Source organism: Chionomys nivalis, chromosome 8, assembly GCF_950005125.1.
Source record: "Chionomys nivalis chromosome 8, mChiNiv1.1, whole genome shotgun sequence".
NCBI lineage: Eukaryota > Metazoa > Chordata > Mammalia > Rodentia > Cricetidae > Chionomys > Chionomys nivalis.
In genome coordinates, this window is record NC_080093.1 from 5894482 (window position 1) to 5912412 (window position 17931).

Here is a 17931-nt window from a genome sequence, read left to right on the forward strand (position 1 = left end):
GAACAATGAATGAGGTGACTGAGGGAAACACTTTCACTTACAGCTGCCAGAAAATTCCAGAAGTAAAAACTCAAGCCAAAACATTTCCTGGAGTGTAGCAAGTCCTGATATGCCCATTGAGCACAGTCAATGACCCCTAAGGGCTGTGTCTCTGGGCCCACCAATGAGACCCTTCGGCCTGCTGTTAGTCACTAAGGACAGCTAGTGTTGACCACCCACATACGCTACAGCAGGCACATTAATGCTTGTCTACATGACTATTGCCATCCCACTGGAGTAAGAATTATCAAGGACTGGGCCAACTTGAAGCTCACCTAATAAGAGGGGGAGTCCATGCATGTGGAGGAGACTCTCCCACACCTTCTCATTACTTCCTGATTAGCCAACGATGCTAGCAGAGACCACAAGCCAAGTCAACTAATTGGCCCAAAGGGGCAACAGCTCAAATCTTGTCAAATTCTGTGCCCATCGGCTTTTGCTTGCAAACTCAACTTGGACTTGTGTGGGTTCTAAGGTGTGGTGAACTTTACAGAGTACAGTTGAGAACAATGTCAGGTGGACGGACACCCAAAGCTAAGCAGAGTTTTCCCAGAACTCCTTGTTTTAAGTCTTCCTGAGGTCTCATTTCCTGGAATTTTGATTCAATGGAAAAAATCTTGAACCTCAGAGCACACGTTTTAACCAATATTCCCAGATGTGTCTGGAAGTTAAAAGGACTGACTGATCCACTCAACCCCAGATAGCATCAGAACTATCATCTTCTTCTACAGCATTAGCCGAGCCAGTCCATAAACCTGCTTGTATAATGTGTTATATTAGTCCTACCACTTGAATTGTAATTTAAAATCTCCAAAAGTTCCCGAGTGAAATTTCTCCTCAGTCACATATAACGTGTAGAATGACATGTTTTTCGGTGGAAAACATCGTATAGCCTGGTTGCTTAATACAACTTCTAAAGACAGAGACTCACAAAGGGAATTTGCCTTTGCCATCTGTATCTGGAGTCCCCAGAAAAGGAAACCTTTGACCATTTGATTTGCTTTTTGTTATCTGCATGGAATCCAAACAAAGGCTGATTTGGATGCAGAAGTGCTGAGCATAGGCTCTTGGAGAGACATCTTAAGGCAAGTTTCCTTAAACCTTTCATATTATATGCACATGATTTCATATCTACAAAACCTAGGTACCACGATTGAGAGAAAACATGACATTTGCCTACTGAGACTTATTTAACTCACAATATGATTATTTCCAGTTTCACTCTGTTTTCTGCAAACAACACAACTTCATTCTTTTCTAAGGCTAAAATAATCATAATGTTTGATAAACTGTATTTGTATAGTGCATTGTGCACTTTAAAAGTCATAGCATGGGATCGCTCTAAGTTTAAAGCTAATAGGTATGTCTTTGTGTAGGCAGTGGGCAATATGTGCTTATCGAAATATAGTCATATATATATGTATGTATATATATATATATATACTGCGCAAAAAAAGAAAATTATGGTGAAAATAGGCACGTTTAGCAAGTTGTCTTAGGAAGGGTTTCCATTGCTGTGATGAAACACCATGACCAGAAGCAACTTTGGGGTGAAAGAGCTTCTTTCACTTACGTTTCCATCTCCGAGGGAAGTCAGGGTCCAAACTCAAACAGGGCAGGAACCTGGAGGCAGGAGCTGATGCAGAGGCCACACAGGGGTGCTGCTTATTGGCTTGCTTCCCCTGGCTTGCTCAGCCTGCTTTCTTACAGAGCCCAGGACCACCAGCCCAGGGATAGTAGCACCCATCATGAGCTGGGCTCTCCCGCATCACTAACTAAGAAAGTGGCCCACAGGCTTGCCTACAGCCCAATCTTACAAAGGCATTTTCTCAAATGAGGTTCTGCCTCTCAGACAGCTCCAGCTTATGCCAAGTTGACATTAGCGAGTACACAAGTGCACTATTATCTTCAATTCCCAGTTTAATTTTTTATTATTGTTTTATTGGCTTTCTGTCTTCGTCATTATACACAATAAACTTGAATTGACATATATATCTTTTCCATAAATATTGCAGTGCTTATGGTGCAGAATGTCTTTTGCACTAAAATCTTTGGTAGAAGGAAATACTCATCTTAGTTACTTGCATCTCATAAAATAATGTTTAATAATTCACCTGTGAGCATACTTTTGTGTTCTTCCCATGCAATTATTCCTTTATGGAAAGTTGGTATAAATGCTCATGTACATGCCTGTATAGCATGCATTGGAAAATATGCCAAGTCTACATTTCAAATAATATCTAAAGTCATTTTAGAAGTTTACTATCACCAAGAAAAAAGTGTATATATTGTATGTGTATTTATGTATGAATGTATACCACATTTCCTTAATTTTCCTTAATACATTCTTCATTCTTCTATTCTTAGACACCTAGGTTGGCTCCATACCTTAGCTATTGCAATGCTATTGCAATAAATATTGACATGAAGGAGTCTCTGTGATGTGCTGACTTGGAGCCCTCTGGGTAAATACTCAGGAATACTGTAGCTGAGTCATGTGGTCATTTTATTTTTATTTTATGAGGAACTGAACTCTGTACTTTATTCTAGGGAGATTGGAGGGGTGTGCTTATACATTATATACTTAAGTGAAAGTGCCCTTATGTAACAGTATCATGTACAGTGAATATCACAATGAAAATTAAAAACAAGTAAATAATTTTTAAAGGGCTAAAAGATAAAAGAAATCTTTCCTATGGCGGAGTAACCATTTTTGTTAAAATATTGAGCGATCTATCTAATAGAATCTAACTGCAACCTAACAGACATAAGCTTAAGTATCAATCTCAACCTTTTCTACTTCTTTAACCTTGCGAATGTCCTTGAACCCTGGAGTCTCCATTCCCTAATCTTGAATATGCACAGTAGCAGTAATTAGCTAGTAATTGGCCATTGCATAGATAAAGTACATGCAGTAGCTATTGCATAGTTAGTTCCTCTTGGGGGTTGGCTACTGCCTTGGTCATTGATACATGGAAAGGGAGGGAGAGATAACTGCCACACAGGCAGACTGATGCCAGGCAAAATGCTACTCATGAAAAGAAACAAAGAGAGCTGTAAGACAGGCAATTTTGAAAGAAAGTAATGCTGTGTAATAATCCTTCTGTACATTGTGAATATTACTCTCATTGATTAGTAAAGAATCTGACTGGACTATAGAAAGTCAGGATAAAGTTAGGTGGGACAACCAAACTGAGGACACTGGGATGAAGAAGGGTGCTATGGGACAATGGTCTTGTACCCTGCAAGGATTTGTCACTTGTATTGATTTAATAAAACACTGATTGGCCAGTAGCCAAACAGGAACAGGAAGTATAGGCAGGGTGACTAGGCAGGAAGGAGAGGTGGGATGACCAGAATAGGAGAATTCTGGGAAGAGGAAAGGCTAGGTCTGTAGTTATCATCCAGACTCAGAGAAAGCAAAATGAGAATGCCTCATTGACAAAGGTATCAAGCCACATGGCTAACACAGACAAAAATTATGAACTAACATAAGATATAAGAGTTAATAAGAAGCCTGAGCTAATAATAGGCCAACCAGTTTATAAATAATGTAGGCCCCTGTGTGTTTCTTTGGGACTGAACGGCTGTAGGACTAGGCAGAACAGAAACCTCTGTCAACAGAAGGGTGGAGTGAGAGAGTCATCAGCAGACACAAAGAGAACAAAATGGGCACGCGGTACTGAGAAAAGGTACCAAACCACATGACAAAGCATAGATAAGAAATATAGTTAATCTAAGTGTAAGAGTTAGCTAGTAACAAGCCTGAGCTATTGGCTGAGCATTTGCAATTAATATTAAGTCTCTGAGCAATTATTTGAGAGCAGCTGTGGGAAAGAAATGATTGCCTATATATGGTGTTCCAAAGTGGTGCAACTACATCCACATAAAACCTGAGAGAGCTTGGGAAAGGATTCTAAACACACAAATGGAGTCAAGCACAGCTTGTAACCACCTTTTCTCAGGTGGGCTGTTTGCTGGTGGTGAGCAAAGGGACATTTCCTTTAAGAGACTGCTTCCTGACTTAGTACCAACAGCTGGGTGGCTCTTTTGAGAGGTCCTGTTGCCAGACACTTGATTGGGATCTATGAGCAATGGATAACACCATGCTCGGTGACAGTGTAGACTCAGAAACTTCCTGGAGTTGGGGTTGCTAGACCTGGTGATAAAGTTTCCTCTGCCATGAGAAATAGGCTCTCAGGGAACTGAAGGGGGGGAGCCAACACCAGTATACCATGATCTATCTTACACAGTAGTTTAAATTTTGCCTATGCAGACAGAACAGGATTACAGATACACAAAAAGAAGTCAGATGAAAAAAAAAACCCTGTAAGCAGGCTACAGTGTGTTTAAAAATATGTGTAGTCTTGAGAAAGAAAAGAAAAAGGGTAGATAGAGAAAGTCCTTAAAAACAGAGTAATAAAAAAATCTAACAAGCCACATAAAGATGGGAAAATCACTGAGAATCTAGATTGTGTATGTTATTGTATTGTCTTTCAGTTTCTTGGCTACAAAGACATACTGGATTGTAAAAACTGCTAGATTCAGTCAACCTATATATTTTAAAAATATCTTGACTTCAAAATTTAAGTCAGAAAATGTATTACTTTGGGGGAGAGGTTATGCTTTTATTTCCACAGGTAATGAGAGGCTAAGGACTCATTTTAGATTAATATGCATCAACTTTGATCAAGGAAGACCCCCCTGAAAAATCTGACTACAAACATAAAGAAATAAATCTAAAAGAACTACAGAACACAGATATGTATTTTACTTGCTTAAACATAAAACAAAAAATCATCTTTGGCTGACTTGTGTACAATGTTCAGTGTATACTTGTATTAATGCAGATATATGTTACCTTTAAATTTTATGTATTTTCAGAACAGAGGACCAGACACCAATAAAAATGGGTGGCCCAGATGATCCAACATCTATGACAGCTTTAAGGATGCTGGCTGAGATAATCCAACCTTACAGAATACTACAGCCAAGGCTTAACCATTATACTAAATTTTCTCAGGATCCAAAGATTACTAGCACCCTCAAACAACAGAAAGCAGTCTAGAGAACTATGCCCACATTCTAAAAAGATGGTTATGCTTATTTATCCTCATTTGAGGGGTTATTTATTGTCATTAAGAGGTTTACATGTTATTATTGGTAATGGTAAGAAAAAAAGCTAACCAAAGAAAATTACATTCCAGGATCTCATTCTAAAAAGAAAAAGGGGAAATAGAAATGATAGGATAAAAGGGTAGATTATTGATTGAATCTACTTTAACCCAAAGAACAATCATTAATCTTAAATATTTTACATTGGTATGGATTTTGGTTTACTGATGCAAATTTAAAGTTAATTTTGTAATTATATATATGTTTTTGCTCTTGTTTAAGGTATTATGTTTATACAATTAATTTAAAAATGTAAAATTAAGTCCAGGCAGTGTGGCACATGCCATTAATCCCAGCACTCAGGAACCAGAGGCAGGTGTACATCTGTGAGTTTGAGGCCAATCTGGTCTATAAGAACTAGTTCCAAGACAGGCTCCAAAGCTACAGAGAACTCTGTCTTGAAAAAAAGCCACAAAAATGGGATGTATACTTAAGAAATACAGATTAATGTATAATAATAAAACTTATAGTCATGTTAGGTATGTTTTCAAGGTCATACACAGATACATATTCAGATAGACAGTCTTCAAACATTTCAAAGACCTACAGAATATGTCATTTAATATTTTTAATAGTCTAAGGCTTTTTATGACAGAGAGACACATATGCTCCTGGTAACACCATTCTATTTCAACAAAGATGATGTTTGTTTTCTTTATGGCATAACGAATTTGTTTTCTTTATGGCAAAAACTACCCATGTGAGCAAAGAAATTGTCCTTGGCTCAATTGCTGGTAGATACTGTCTAAATTGGACCAGTAGGACACAAGAAAAGATGACTGCTAAACTTTACCAAATTAAGGTAGGACAGTCTTTCAGAATTCTCTGCAACACAGGAAATCTGTAAGATATACTAGGCCTGTAGGCCAGAGTTGGATGCCCTAAGATTGCATAGAGGAACTTAGGGCGATTGTCTAGATAGCCTGAGGTCCTGACATTAGGTAACATTACACCCTTCTGGGATCTTTGACGGAGTTGAAGACTAGACAGTTATAGTTTTCCTTAGTTATAATAAAAGCTAAATTAGATATAAAACTTTAGACTCGGTAAGATAGATAATAGTATTTTCTCTAAGTTTACAAAAATGAAAATAGATTGGATAGTGTAACTAAATCTTACTTGATAACTGCTTTTGTTGTATATAATTTTATTATGTTAAAGTTAAAACCTTCCCTTTTAATTAGACAAAAAGGGGGAAATGCTGTGGAATAATCCTCTGTACACTGTGTGAATATATGTCACTATGGTTGGTTTAATAAACAAACTGGCTGGTCAGTAGCTGAACAGAATGAAGTTAGGTGGGAAAGCCAAGGTGAGAATGATGGGATGAGGAAGGGCAGGGTCCGAGGAGACACCAGCCAGCCACTTAGGAAGCAGGATATGTAGAAAAAGAGGTAACAAGCCATGAGCCACATGTTAAAGCATAGATAAGAAATATGGGTTATTTTAAATGTAAGAGTTGACTACTAACAAGCCCATGCTGTCAGTCAAGCAGTTATAATTTATATTTAGTCTCTGAGTCAGTTATTTGGGAAGTAGCTGTTGGTTATTTATTAGGGAGCAGGAGGTAGGGACAGGATACATGGAAATGGAGGGAAAAATAACTGCCACACAGGTAGACTGATGCCAGGCAAAATGTTGCTGAGGGAGGGAGGGAGGGAGGGAGGGAGGGAGGGAGGGAGGGAGAGAGAGAGAGAGAGAGAGAGAGAGAGAGAGAGAACGCTGTAAGACAGGCAGTTAAGAAAGGAAACATGGATGCCTAGCCCTGGGTTCAACAGCATGAGACATTATCAAGACTTCATTTGTTCCAAATAAACTTCACAAAGCCTATTTGATTCTTTTTTTCAAGACCCAGGGATAACATGATGGCAGGACCAAAAGCATGATGCAGACATCAAGAAAGAGCTGAGAACATTTCTAAATCTCAGCTGTTAATCCTGGCTCGGGTTGTTTATGTGTATTGACTGCCAGGAAACACTTTATGAAAAGTTCTTAAACAAATGCAATGTGTAGTGAGCCTCTCCAAACACCTGTGTACACAGTACTGGTCCATGCCTGGGTAGGGAGGCTTCTTCTTTTGTTGGTACAGAGTGTGTTGAAACCTGATGTGGAAGGAATGGAGTTCTGCATGCCTTCCAGCAGCCCTCATTCTGATAGGGTGCTTTATGCCACTAGGCACGGTAGCTCTTTGTGGGCCACAGCCTTCACATGGCTGGAGCTTTAGAAGGCAGACAGGGAGGAGCAGAGTGACCCAGAACCTGCTGGGCTTTCTTACAGACAAGGCCAGGCTTACCAGACACAGCGAGTCCTCGTTGGAAAATTTCATACACCGTTGTGGCATCAGAGAAGTAATTAAGGATTAGGTGATTGTTCTTCTGGAATGCACCTCTCCGTGCTCCTCCCTAGGACACAGGACCAAGTTTAGACAAAGTCTGGGCTCCTCTCTGTTCTCCCTGAAACTTTACGGCAGATATCCTGATTGCTGACTTCTCAAGCCACAGGGATATTTCCTTCTTTAGTCAACTTTTAAAATTAAATTTGATCATTGAAGCATGTATGCCCCCTCACCCTCTCTGGCCCTTCCCACTCCCACCTCTCTCCCTTCTCCCAACATTCCCCCTCCCGCTTTCATAGGGGCTGGGAATCTGTATCGTGGTAAGGTTAAGGTGAATGGTTTTATTGTAGATGAGAAAGAGAGAGAGAGAGAAGAGTCCAGAGCAGAGGGGGAGAAAGAAGTAGATGAACATGGCAGGCAGACTGGAGCTGGCCATGAGAGGAGAGGCTTTAGAGAGAGAAGGGGAGAACAGAGGGAATATATCAGGAAAGCTGAGTTATGAGGAACATGGGGGAAGGGAAGCCTGTGAGATGGAGGAAGCATAGGGTAAGAAGGACTGAGAGCCCAGCATGCACTTTGGACAGTGAGGGATCCTGGAGGCCAGCTTGGGCTTTGGTATGCTAATAGGCATCACAGATAACCATCTGTCCCTTCTGCCAGTGCTAAGGAAAAGTCAGGCCTTTTGCAGAAGGGAACTGGTTTCACAAGTCTCCTATAGTCCGCGACGGCCTTTTGGAGTTTGGGAAATTGGAGTTTCCTTTGGACTTGACAGAGTCCACTTGAGTATGAATGAAGAACAATCCAGTGGGTTGTAGGGAACTTGCCAGTGGCTACATCATTGAATATTCCAAATTCAATACAATAGCTGCTTCCAAAAATTATAGTTCTCCAAGGGGAGGCCCGGCACAGCCCCCATGAGCCCTTCCTTCCAAGCTCAACGAAAAAATTAATGTTTTATTTATTTATTGCATGCATGTGTATATATGTTGGCATGTGTACCATAGCACATTGTGGAGTTCAGAAGGCAACTTGGAGTAGGTTCTCACTTTCTACCTGATGTGGGCCCTGCTAGGTCTCAAACCTGGGACGAATGGGTAAAGTGCCTGTTTAACAAATCAAATCAGACCTGGCCGCAGGTACTCCCAACATCCCTCGGTGTTACATGGTATGGCTGGCATAACCTTGCCCCTACCCTAAACTTCTCCAGCCAAGAAGCTGGGCTGTCCTTCCCTATACAATCCAGGCATTTTGGTTACTGAGCCCTTTTTGTCTACCCTTTACTCCTGCTCCCCCGCCTTCCCCAAACCCTCAGCTCTTCTCTGGCCTCTCCTCTCCTCTCCTCTCCTCTCCTCTCCTCTCCTCTCCTCTCCTCTCCTCTCCTCTCTCCTCTCCTCTCGCCCCTCTCTTCTCTCCCTGTCCTCATGTGGCTAGCTAGGGTCATGCCTGGACTCTTTCAGATGTCCCCGCCTCTGGCTATGTCCTCCCTTTTGTCTACAATAAATCTTCTTCTCCACCATACCTAGGAGCGACATGTCCTCCATTTTTTTTTTTTCATTCATCTGGTGCCCGAAACCCAGGACTGGCATATATGAGCTCCCCTCTGAGGACTTCGGCCTCCCCAAACCAAGCTGCTGACCCAACTAAAGATCATTTGTTTCTGCTGGTTCCTACCATCCATCAAATCTGACCCCAATTCTAGGGTCTGTCTTCTCAGCTTCTTCTCCCTTCCACATGCTCCTATAATTCTTCCCCTTGTTAATGCCATGCCTGTTGGTGTCTCTCCGGCTCCTAGACCCTGCAACAGGGCACCAGCCTGGTACCTGTCTCACATACTTCTCTCAGCTCTGGCCTGGTGTACTCTTCCGGACTCCCCACTGCCACTCCCACAGCTCTGCTTTCAGCTCCCTCCTCCCTTTTTCTTTCTTTTCTTTCTCTTTTCCTTTTTTTTTTCAATTCAGGCCCCAGGGGATTGAACCCACTAGGCACCTCTACCGACTGAGCATCTCAGCAGCCCCTCAGTCAATGTCCTAAACCTCAAAGTTGCAGTATGGTCTTACATGTATATCTTACATGTATGTGAGCATATACATGTGAGTACGTGTATTTGTTTGTGTGTGTGTGCATGTGTACACTCGAGCACATGGATACATGTATTTTGTTGGAATATGTCTAGATGTGCGTTCCATGGCACATGTATGGGGGCAGAAGGGCAGCTCTGTGAAGTCTGTTCTCTCCTTCCATCCTTTCACGGGATGAGCTCAGACCACCAACCTGCTGAACAAACATCTCTGACCACTGAACATTTCACTAGCAAAAGCAGATGTCTTAGAGTTGGCAGACAACTGTCTGAATCTGGCCTGCCTCTGTTTTTATGAATAAAGTTTTATTGAACACAGTCCAGCTGCTCGTTATTTACATGTTGCTGTTGCTTTCAGTTTATCATAGCATGAAGTGGTTGTAACAGACACATATGACTCATTAAAACCTACATAATTTGTGCCTTCTCCTTACAGAGGTGTCCTTGCTGTAGGGGAATCAAAGGGTGAAAGCAAACCCTACTAAGAAGAGAGGGAGGAACCTAAATGGGTGAGGTTGACTTCCCTGGGCATAAAGAGGTGCTTCACTGAAGGGCATTAAGAAGATGGAGGCGTTTCGAGATAGAAGGGTCAAATCAATTATAAATGGGGCAGGGGAAGGAAAACTGTGAAAAAGGCAGGAGGGGCCACCTGGCCATGGAGAAGGATTCTCTTTACTCTGAAGGGGAATAGGATGAAAATGGATGGTGCCCCCCTTGGGGGGCGAAGGAAGGAAAGCTAGGGAAGACATCCTTGGAACTTTCAGAGGGCAGGAGGGAGCTGAGCATCACGTGTAAAACAGAGGAATGAACCTGTTCAACTTGCACCAGTGTTGGTGAGGATTAACAGAAACTCAGAACTCAAGAAAACAACTTCTTTCCCGTTACCAAACCCTGGATGTTTCCATGCAGCTGGTTCTACTAAAGTGTCTCTCCAAACAGTTAGACAGTAATTATTTTAGGCTTCAAAGGACATATATAAACTGTCCTTTATGAATAATTGATCCATCTAAAGATTTGAGTACTGTCCTCAGCTTCCCATCTGCGAAGAAAGGGAGTAGTATGAACCCGTGATCTAGACCACTGTCACCTTAAGGCTCTAGTACTCTTTAAAATTTTGTTTCAAGGGAATTTACTAGAAGAAGAAATTTACATTTGAAGAGTGGAGGTTCACTTTCTCACAGTCTTCCCGCTCATGTGCTATGCCCAGGTTTTGAACTGCAGTTTGAGTTCAGTCAAGCTGACAAGTTGAAGACAGTGGGAACATTACCTCAATCCCCACAGACTGGTTGTCCAGGTCAATGAGAGGTAAGACCGGCTGAGGCCTGTTGATCAGCCACAGGAAGATGGCCGTTCCAAACGTCAGGAGGCAGATCAGGGCCGGAGTTGGAAGTGGGGAAAACAAGAAGTTAAAAATAAAAAGCATCTTTGTGAACAGCAACAGGAAATTCAGACCTTAAAAAAAGAGAAAGAAGGAAAAAGTTAAAGGAAGTGGGCATATTTTTTTTTACTCAGTAGTTCTGTTTACAAAGGTGCACACATGTACACACAGACTCTCTCTCTCTCTCTCTCTCTCTCTCTCTCTCACACACACACACACACACACACACACACACACTCACACTCAGACTCTCCAAATAGAGCTAGGCCCTCTAGGATTTCTTGCACTGTTTACCTTAGCAATGTCGAAAATAATGGAAGCGTTCTCCACCCTGGCCACTTGACCGTCCTCACACAAGGCAAAAAGGATCAAAAAAGACAAGTTAATCATTTCCCAACTGTGAGAACCAACTGCCTCTTTATTTGTGGCCCAAAGAGCCTAGAAGGCCGCCTTGGCACCTAGTATATGCTAGCAGGGTAGAGTGTGCCAGACAGCTTTCCCTGCTCAGGCAGAGTCCAGCTCTTCCCGTCTGGACTTCCCTTGGCATACACTAAACAGAAGGAACCTCTGCAGAGGTGACGTCACAGGTCTCGCAAGTCAATCATTGTGCACGAAAGACATTTCCTGCTGGCCAGATAGGCTCTGCCTGCTACTTTCTGTTTTGAAGCACCAAGAGGGTCACCAAAACTAACAGCAGTACAACCTCCTGTGTCCAGTATCCCACCCCACCCCCAACTTAGAAGCCCCAAGGAAGCATTTTTCCCCTGAGATAAACATTTGAAGTACAGAAAAAGGCAGTCCAGAATGTACTCAGCATACGATGGACGGATAAGAATTTGGGCCAGGAAAGGTTCTTAAAGGGACTGAAGCAACCCCAGGTTTCCTCTTTCCCAGCTTTTCCTACCATTTCCAGCCACATTCTGCTCCCAACTACTAGAAAGCCCCAAGAGCATCCCCATAAGGGAGCCATCCTTATGCCTGTCCCCTCATAACTTTCAGACGTGGTTAGGCTAATAGTAGCCAATACTGACTATGCCTAGCGATGAGCCAAGGTGGACACCAATGCCACGAAGCACCGTTTCACAAACAACAACAGAGAAGTTTCTAAGGGTGCAGTGGCTTCTGCAAATCCACCCCCCCTGGTTTTCACTGTGCCTTCTCTAGGAAAAGCTAGACGCATATACCTTGTTTTCTTATCATTTCTAGGCTCAGGACTCAAGATCAAATATCTGGGGCCTTACAGATCACAGCAAAGGAAGTCCCAGATCTGCATCCTTCCAACTTGACGGCAATACATGACAGCAGCATTTCAGAGTTCAGGCCAAATTGATCCTACTCGAAATCAAAGGGGCAAAACAAGCCCAGTAAGTTTTATCAGATCATGGTCTTAGCTATTTTTAGTTAGAGTGTTTAAGGCAGTTGTCGTTATTTGACATCTGGAACCTTCTTCAACGAAGGCGACTCTTCATTCTAGTCCATGAAAAGTCATAAAACTTGCGGTGGGGGCAAGAACAAATGCAAGAGAGAATTCTGGGTCACTGCTCTCATGGGTCAGTCCATTGTCTGACTGTGGAGTGGTTTCTTTCCATTTTCTGGAGGGAAACCAACGCCCAGAGGCTGAGCAACAGTCCTCAAGCTCCATGTTCTCTACATCAGAGTCGGGGTAGAAAATAAAATCAAAGAGAAACAGGAGCCAGAGATCAGCTAGCTGAGTTGTGAAACAATAAGGAACTATTGTGATTCCCTGGCAGGGTTCTGACAGCTGGGGCTTAGAAATGCAGTTCTGCCTGGGCTTGTACAGCCATGCACCACTCCAGGAATCAAAGTGTGTCAGAGCAGCCAGGTAGGTCACCATTTTTAGGACAGCCATTCCAACACAGAATGAAAGGGAGGTGGCCCCGGGAAAACTGTGGCTTTGGCAGCATGTAGCAGAGCCAATAAGAAATCTACTTAGTGCTTGTCCCCACCTGCCCCCCAGTCTTCTTGTGGGGCTCGGGCACTGCTGTTATCCAAGCTGGATTTTATCACTTGGGCTTTCTCCTTCTGCCCCAAGTCCTTACCTGACCTCCTTCAACTGTGGGGACAGACTTGTGACTCAGAATGTTGCCATCTCTTCTCAATGGCAAGCTGACCTTAAATGGGAGACTTACAAACACTGTCTTCAAAGTATGGTCTAAAGATAAAGTTTCTGTCCAGTGGTGGTGGGGTAGGGTAAGGGTGGAAAGGGGAGGGAGGGCCAAGGGCCTGTAGGTAAACCACTGGGAGAAAGGAGACTGGGAATCCCTGACTTGTCTCAAGAGGGGCAGATGCTGTCAATCACAGCTAATTGTTACCACATAGTCACATGTGCCCAGAGTCACTAGGTTGTTAAATTTTTCCTCCTTAGATAACCCACAAGACTAAGATATCATAAAACCTCAGTTTTAATGAGTGGGGAGCTTTTAAAGAGATCGATAAGAACACGTCCCCTCTTAAATGTTGCCCTGACCCCACAGAGGGCAAAATCCAAAGCTGAAAATAGAGTGGCGTTAACCTTGGCGGCAGCACTGACCCAAGAAGCTTGTGAGGACCAGCAGGAGGAGCATTTCACAATGTCCCAGACGTGAACCCAGTCGGCGCGGGGGGGGGGGGGGGGGGATGAGTGGCTTACAGCACAGGAGGCGAGGGCCCTGACAAATGGCCCTGCTGGGTATGGGGAGAGCCATATTAATATTAATGCCCCCGGGTCGAAAATGAGCTGTCCAGTTGGGGTGTCCTCATGTACAATCAATCAATCTCTTTCTCTCTCTCTCTCTCTCTCTCTCTCTCTCTCTCTCTCTCTCTCTCTCTCTCTCTCTCCCCCTCTTTCTCTCTCTCTCTCCCCTCTCTTGCTCTCCAGCCTGGAACTGAAACTCCAGGCGCAGCAGGACATACACCTCTTCTCCCGAATTTCTTCCCACAGAGGCGTGGCAGTAAAGCAGAGAGCAAAAGCTACCGCACCAGTGTTTGCAGGGGATTCCTGAGGCGCCTGGACCCCAAGTGCAGTTTGTTTCACACAGGACCCAGGACAAGGGGGGTGGTGACTTTCCCCTGGTTCATTTGAGCACGCCTGGGAGCGTTTGTAGAGTCTAAGAGCTAGAATGGTAACCATGGCATCCTCATCCGCTGAGGTTTATTCATTAAGTTTCACTGTGTTTGAATGAAGTTCTTAAGTCCTGACAGTGAGCCCTTCTCTACACTGTCACTCTAGCTTCTGGGTTGATCCTATAGGCTAATTTCCCCCCTTGATAGTCTCTTTCTTGTAATATACTTTATTTTTGTGCAGGGGCCTGGGTTAGAGTCCTAGCAGCACAAAATCATTTTTAAAATTAAAGAAACCATAGACTGTATTTGGGGGTCTGGAGAAATGGCTCAGTGGTTAAGAAACCTGTTCTTGTGGATACCCAGAGTTTGTTTCTTAGCACCTATAGCGTGGCAAGGGCTCACAACTCCCTGTAACTCCAGCCTCAAGGATCTGATGCCCTCTTCTGGCTTCCACAGATGCCTGCACATACATGGCATTCACTCACAGATAAACACACTCATACACATACATAAGGCCATCATAATAATCTGAATTTTTAAAAGTGTCTTTGTTCTACCTCTACACTGTCCAGAACCTTACTTCACATCCGTTAGCCTATGCACTCGCTCATCTCACTGCCTGTTACTCCTTCAGTTCTGATAGGACTGTGCACTGTTCACGGCTCTGGAGTCACCTCAGCCAACTCCTGCTCGCCCTGTTTAACGCTGCTTCTCCTCTCGGGCACAGGCCACCCTTCTTTCTAGTGCTGGTCACCACGTGAAACAGGCCCAGCCCTGTTACCCACCATCCTTCCAAGATAACCTCCTTCTTCAAGCAGGGGCTTGGTTTCATTCCTCCTGTGCCTCCTGCATCTACACCGTGCTGAACTTCTGGTAAACTCTAAGCTGAATAACTAGCTAGTCTTCCAGTTAAGGATAATCTGTTCTAAATCATTTCGGTTAACCTACTTTCTCAGATCTTAGACCACAGAAAAGTCAGTCACTGTGGCATACAGCTGTAATAATCCAAGCATTTAGGAAACCAGGACAAGGGGGTTATAAGTTCCAGACATGCCTGGACTATGTAGTGAGACACTTGTCTTGTTTTTACAGCAGCTGGGCTGGAGGGACAGCTGGGTTGCTACAGTACTTGCTATACAAGCATGAGGGCCTGAGTCAAATCCCAGACCCTACATTAAAAAAATAATGTAGGCATGACTGCATCCTAGTATCAAAAAGGCAAAAGGGAGAGACGGGTAGATCTCTGCAGTTCATGGGCAAGCCAGTCTATCCTAGTCAATGAGTTTTAGGTCAGTGAAGGACTGGGTCTCAAAAATAGATAAAGCAGGGAAGTGGTGGCACATGCCCTTAATCAAAAAAAAAACAAAAGATAGATAGATAGATAGATCCCTAGAGAGACAGACAGATAGAAAGATAGATAGATAGATGATAGATAGATAGATAGATAGATAGATAGATAGATGGATAGATGATAGATAGATCCCTAGAGAGACAGACAGACAGATCCCTAGAGAGACAGAGAGATACATAGATAGATGATAGATAGATCCCTAGAGAGACAGATAAATAGAAAGATAGATAGATAGATGATAGATAGATCCCTAGAGAGACAGACAGATCCCTAGAGAGACAGATAGAGAGATACATAGATGATAGATCCCTAGATAGATAGATAGATAGATAGATAGATAGATAGATAGATAGATACCTAGAGAGACAGACAGACAGACGATCCCTAGAGGGACAGACAGACGGACCAAACCCAGTGGCTCAGGGGGACACTCTCCTATGAGAACCCAGTACTTGGTATTCCTTCATTTAAGTCTTTCCCTTAACTCTAGTGCTGAAAATCTGCGCTCCAACTCTCCTTCCTGATGGAAAAAAGTGAAACAAAAAAAGAAACAAGGTAGATGGTGCTCGAGGAATGACACCCGAGGTTGTCTTCTGGCTTTCACACACGTGCACACACACACACATGCACACACACACACACCCAAGGTTGTCTTCTGGCTTTCACACATGCACACACACACACACACAAGGTTGTCTTCTGGCTTTCACACACGTGCACACACACACATGTGCACACACACATGCACACATACACACACAAGGTTGTCTTCTGGCTTTCACACATGCACACACACACACACACACACCCAAGGTTGTCTTCTGGCTTTCACACATGCACACACACACGCACACACACACGAGGTTGTCTTCTGGCTTTCACACACGTGCACACACACACGCACACACACACCCAAGGTTATCTTCAGGCTTTCACACACATACACACACACCCTCTCACATCAATATTTTGGTAAAATACTGAATTAAAGATGGAAGACGGTGGAAAGGGTGGGTCCATAATACACATCAAACCAGACTCAGAGAACTGGACTAAAGAGATCGTGTTTTTCCCATCTATAGGAAGTCTAGCCAACAATCACTATGTGACTTGGAGGAACTGTAGATGATAAGGCAGGATTTCTTTGTTTTCTATTCCTGGATAACTATTTCCCATGCAATAATCACATCTAAGTCAGCATCTACAAATTAAAAAAAAAAAATCTGCCTTCTAGAAAGTGGCCAGGCTCATTTAGATTTAATTGGTTTCTCTGTTTTCTTGTTGCATATATGGACTTCTCCTGTAATAGGTAAAAGCTCATTAAAATGGAGACCAGGGTCTCCCAAGTCCTCACACCCATTAGTTAACAGATTATTCCATACTTTTGTGTGCTTTTTGTCTCCTAGAGACTATGTCACATGTCTAAAACTCCCAGGATTCCTGAGGTGTCATTAGGATTCCGAGTAGGAAAACTCTGGCCCAGGCTTCCCTTTCTAACTCAGCCTTAATGACCCCTCCTCATTTATCAACCACAGAGCCGATATGGCCAGGAAAAGCAATAGCCAAAGGTCAAAGGGGCGTTGCGAGCCAATAGGATCATTAGTATACCTGGAAGAATGGGATAGCCTCTTCACTACTGTGCAATGAAGGTCAGTTAAATGTGTGCTTTTTCCAGGCAAGGGAGGATGTTGTCTCAAGGAAAAACAAACAAACAAACAAAAAGGTTGCACGTGCCTGTAATCTCAGAGCTGGAGAAGCAGAGAGTGGAGGATCCTGGGGGGTTGACTGACCACAATCTAGCTGAATTAGTAAGGTCTAGTTTCAGTGAGAAACACTATTTCAAAAACAGAAACAAGGTGGAAAGATAGAAGACACTTGTTGGGCTCTACATGCACCCATGGGGATGCCCATACATGCACATACATGACCAGGTACATACACATACAACAGACACACAAAGTGTGGCATCAGTTTTCACTAAAGGACAAGACAAAAGTTGATTCTATATTCTCATGAAGCAGAATCAGGAAGAATATCTGAGTCCAGGAGTTGGAGACCAGCCCTGGCAATATAGTGATACACTATCTCAAACAAAACCAAAGCTGAGAGGAGATCGTAACATCAGGAACAGGAGCTGTCTCTGCCTCTTTTACTGACTTTTGAGACCCTACTTCTCATACTGGGTCACCTTGCCCAGCCTTAATACATGGGGAGGTGCTTAGTCTTACTGCAACTTGATATGCCATGTTTTATTGATACCTGCCCTTTCCTGGATGGAGACAGAAAAGGAGGGGGTTGGGGGTGCAGGAGAGGGACTAGGAGGGGAGCATGGGTGAGGGGAGGCTGCAGCCAGAATGGAAAAAAAAGCTGAGAGGAAAGAAAAAAAAAGGAAAAAAACCTTCTTAGGAAATAGAAGCAGTCAGTACTTTTTACTTTTTAATTGCTGACACAATCCAGTAAGGTAGCGAGGAAAAACTCAGCACACAAGGAAGTCAAAGCTTCCCATACTTCAT

At 43.2% G+C, this 17931-nt stretch overlaps 1 protein-coding gene across 3 annotated transcripts in view; it reads right to left on the reverse strand.

Moving 5' to 3' along the window:
* The window catches only part of Acsl5 (acyl-CoA synthetase long chain family member 5), a 48403-nt gene that overhangs the window by 18859 nt on the left and 11613 nt on the right, over window positions 1–17931 (reverse strand). For 2 of the 3 annotated variants that reach the window (XM_057778267.1, XM_057778266.1), the window contains exons 2-3: window positions 10894–11078; window positions 7508–7616 (exon numbers count right to left, since the gene is read on the reverse strand). In XM_057778267.1, coding sequence (XP_057634250.1) covers window positions 7508–7616; window positions 10894–11049 — 265 coding nt within the window. In that variant the 5' untranslated portion in view covers window positions 11050–11078. Of the gene's footprint in view, window positions 1–7507; window positions 7617–10893; window positions 11079–11298; window positions 11335–17931 lie in introns of those variants that run through there. The other variant, XM_057778268.1, reaches the window with a different exon arrangement.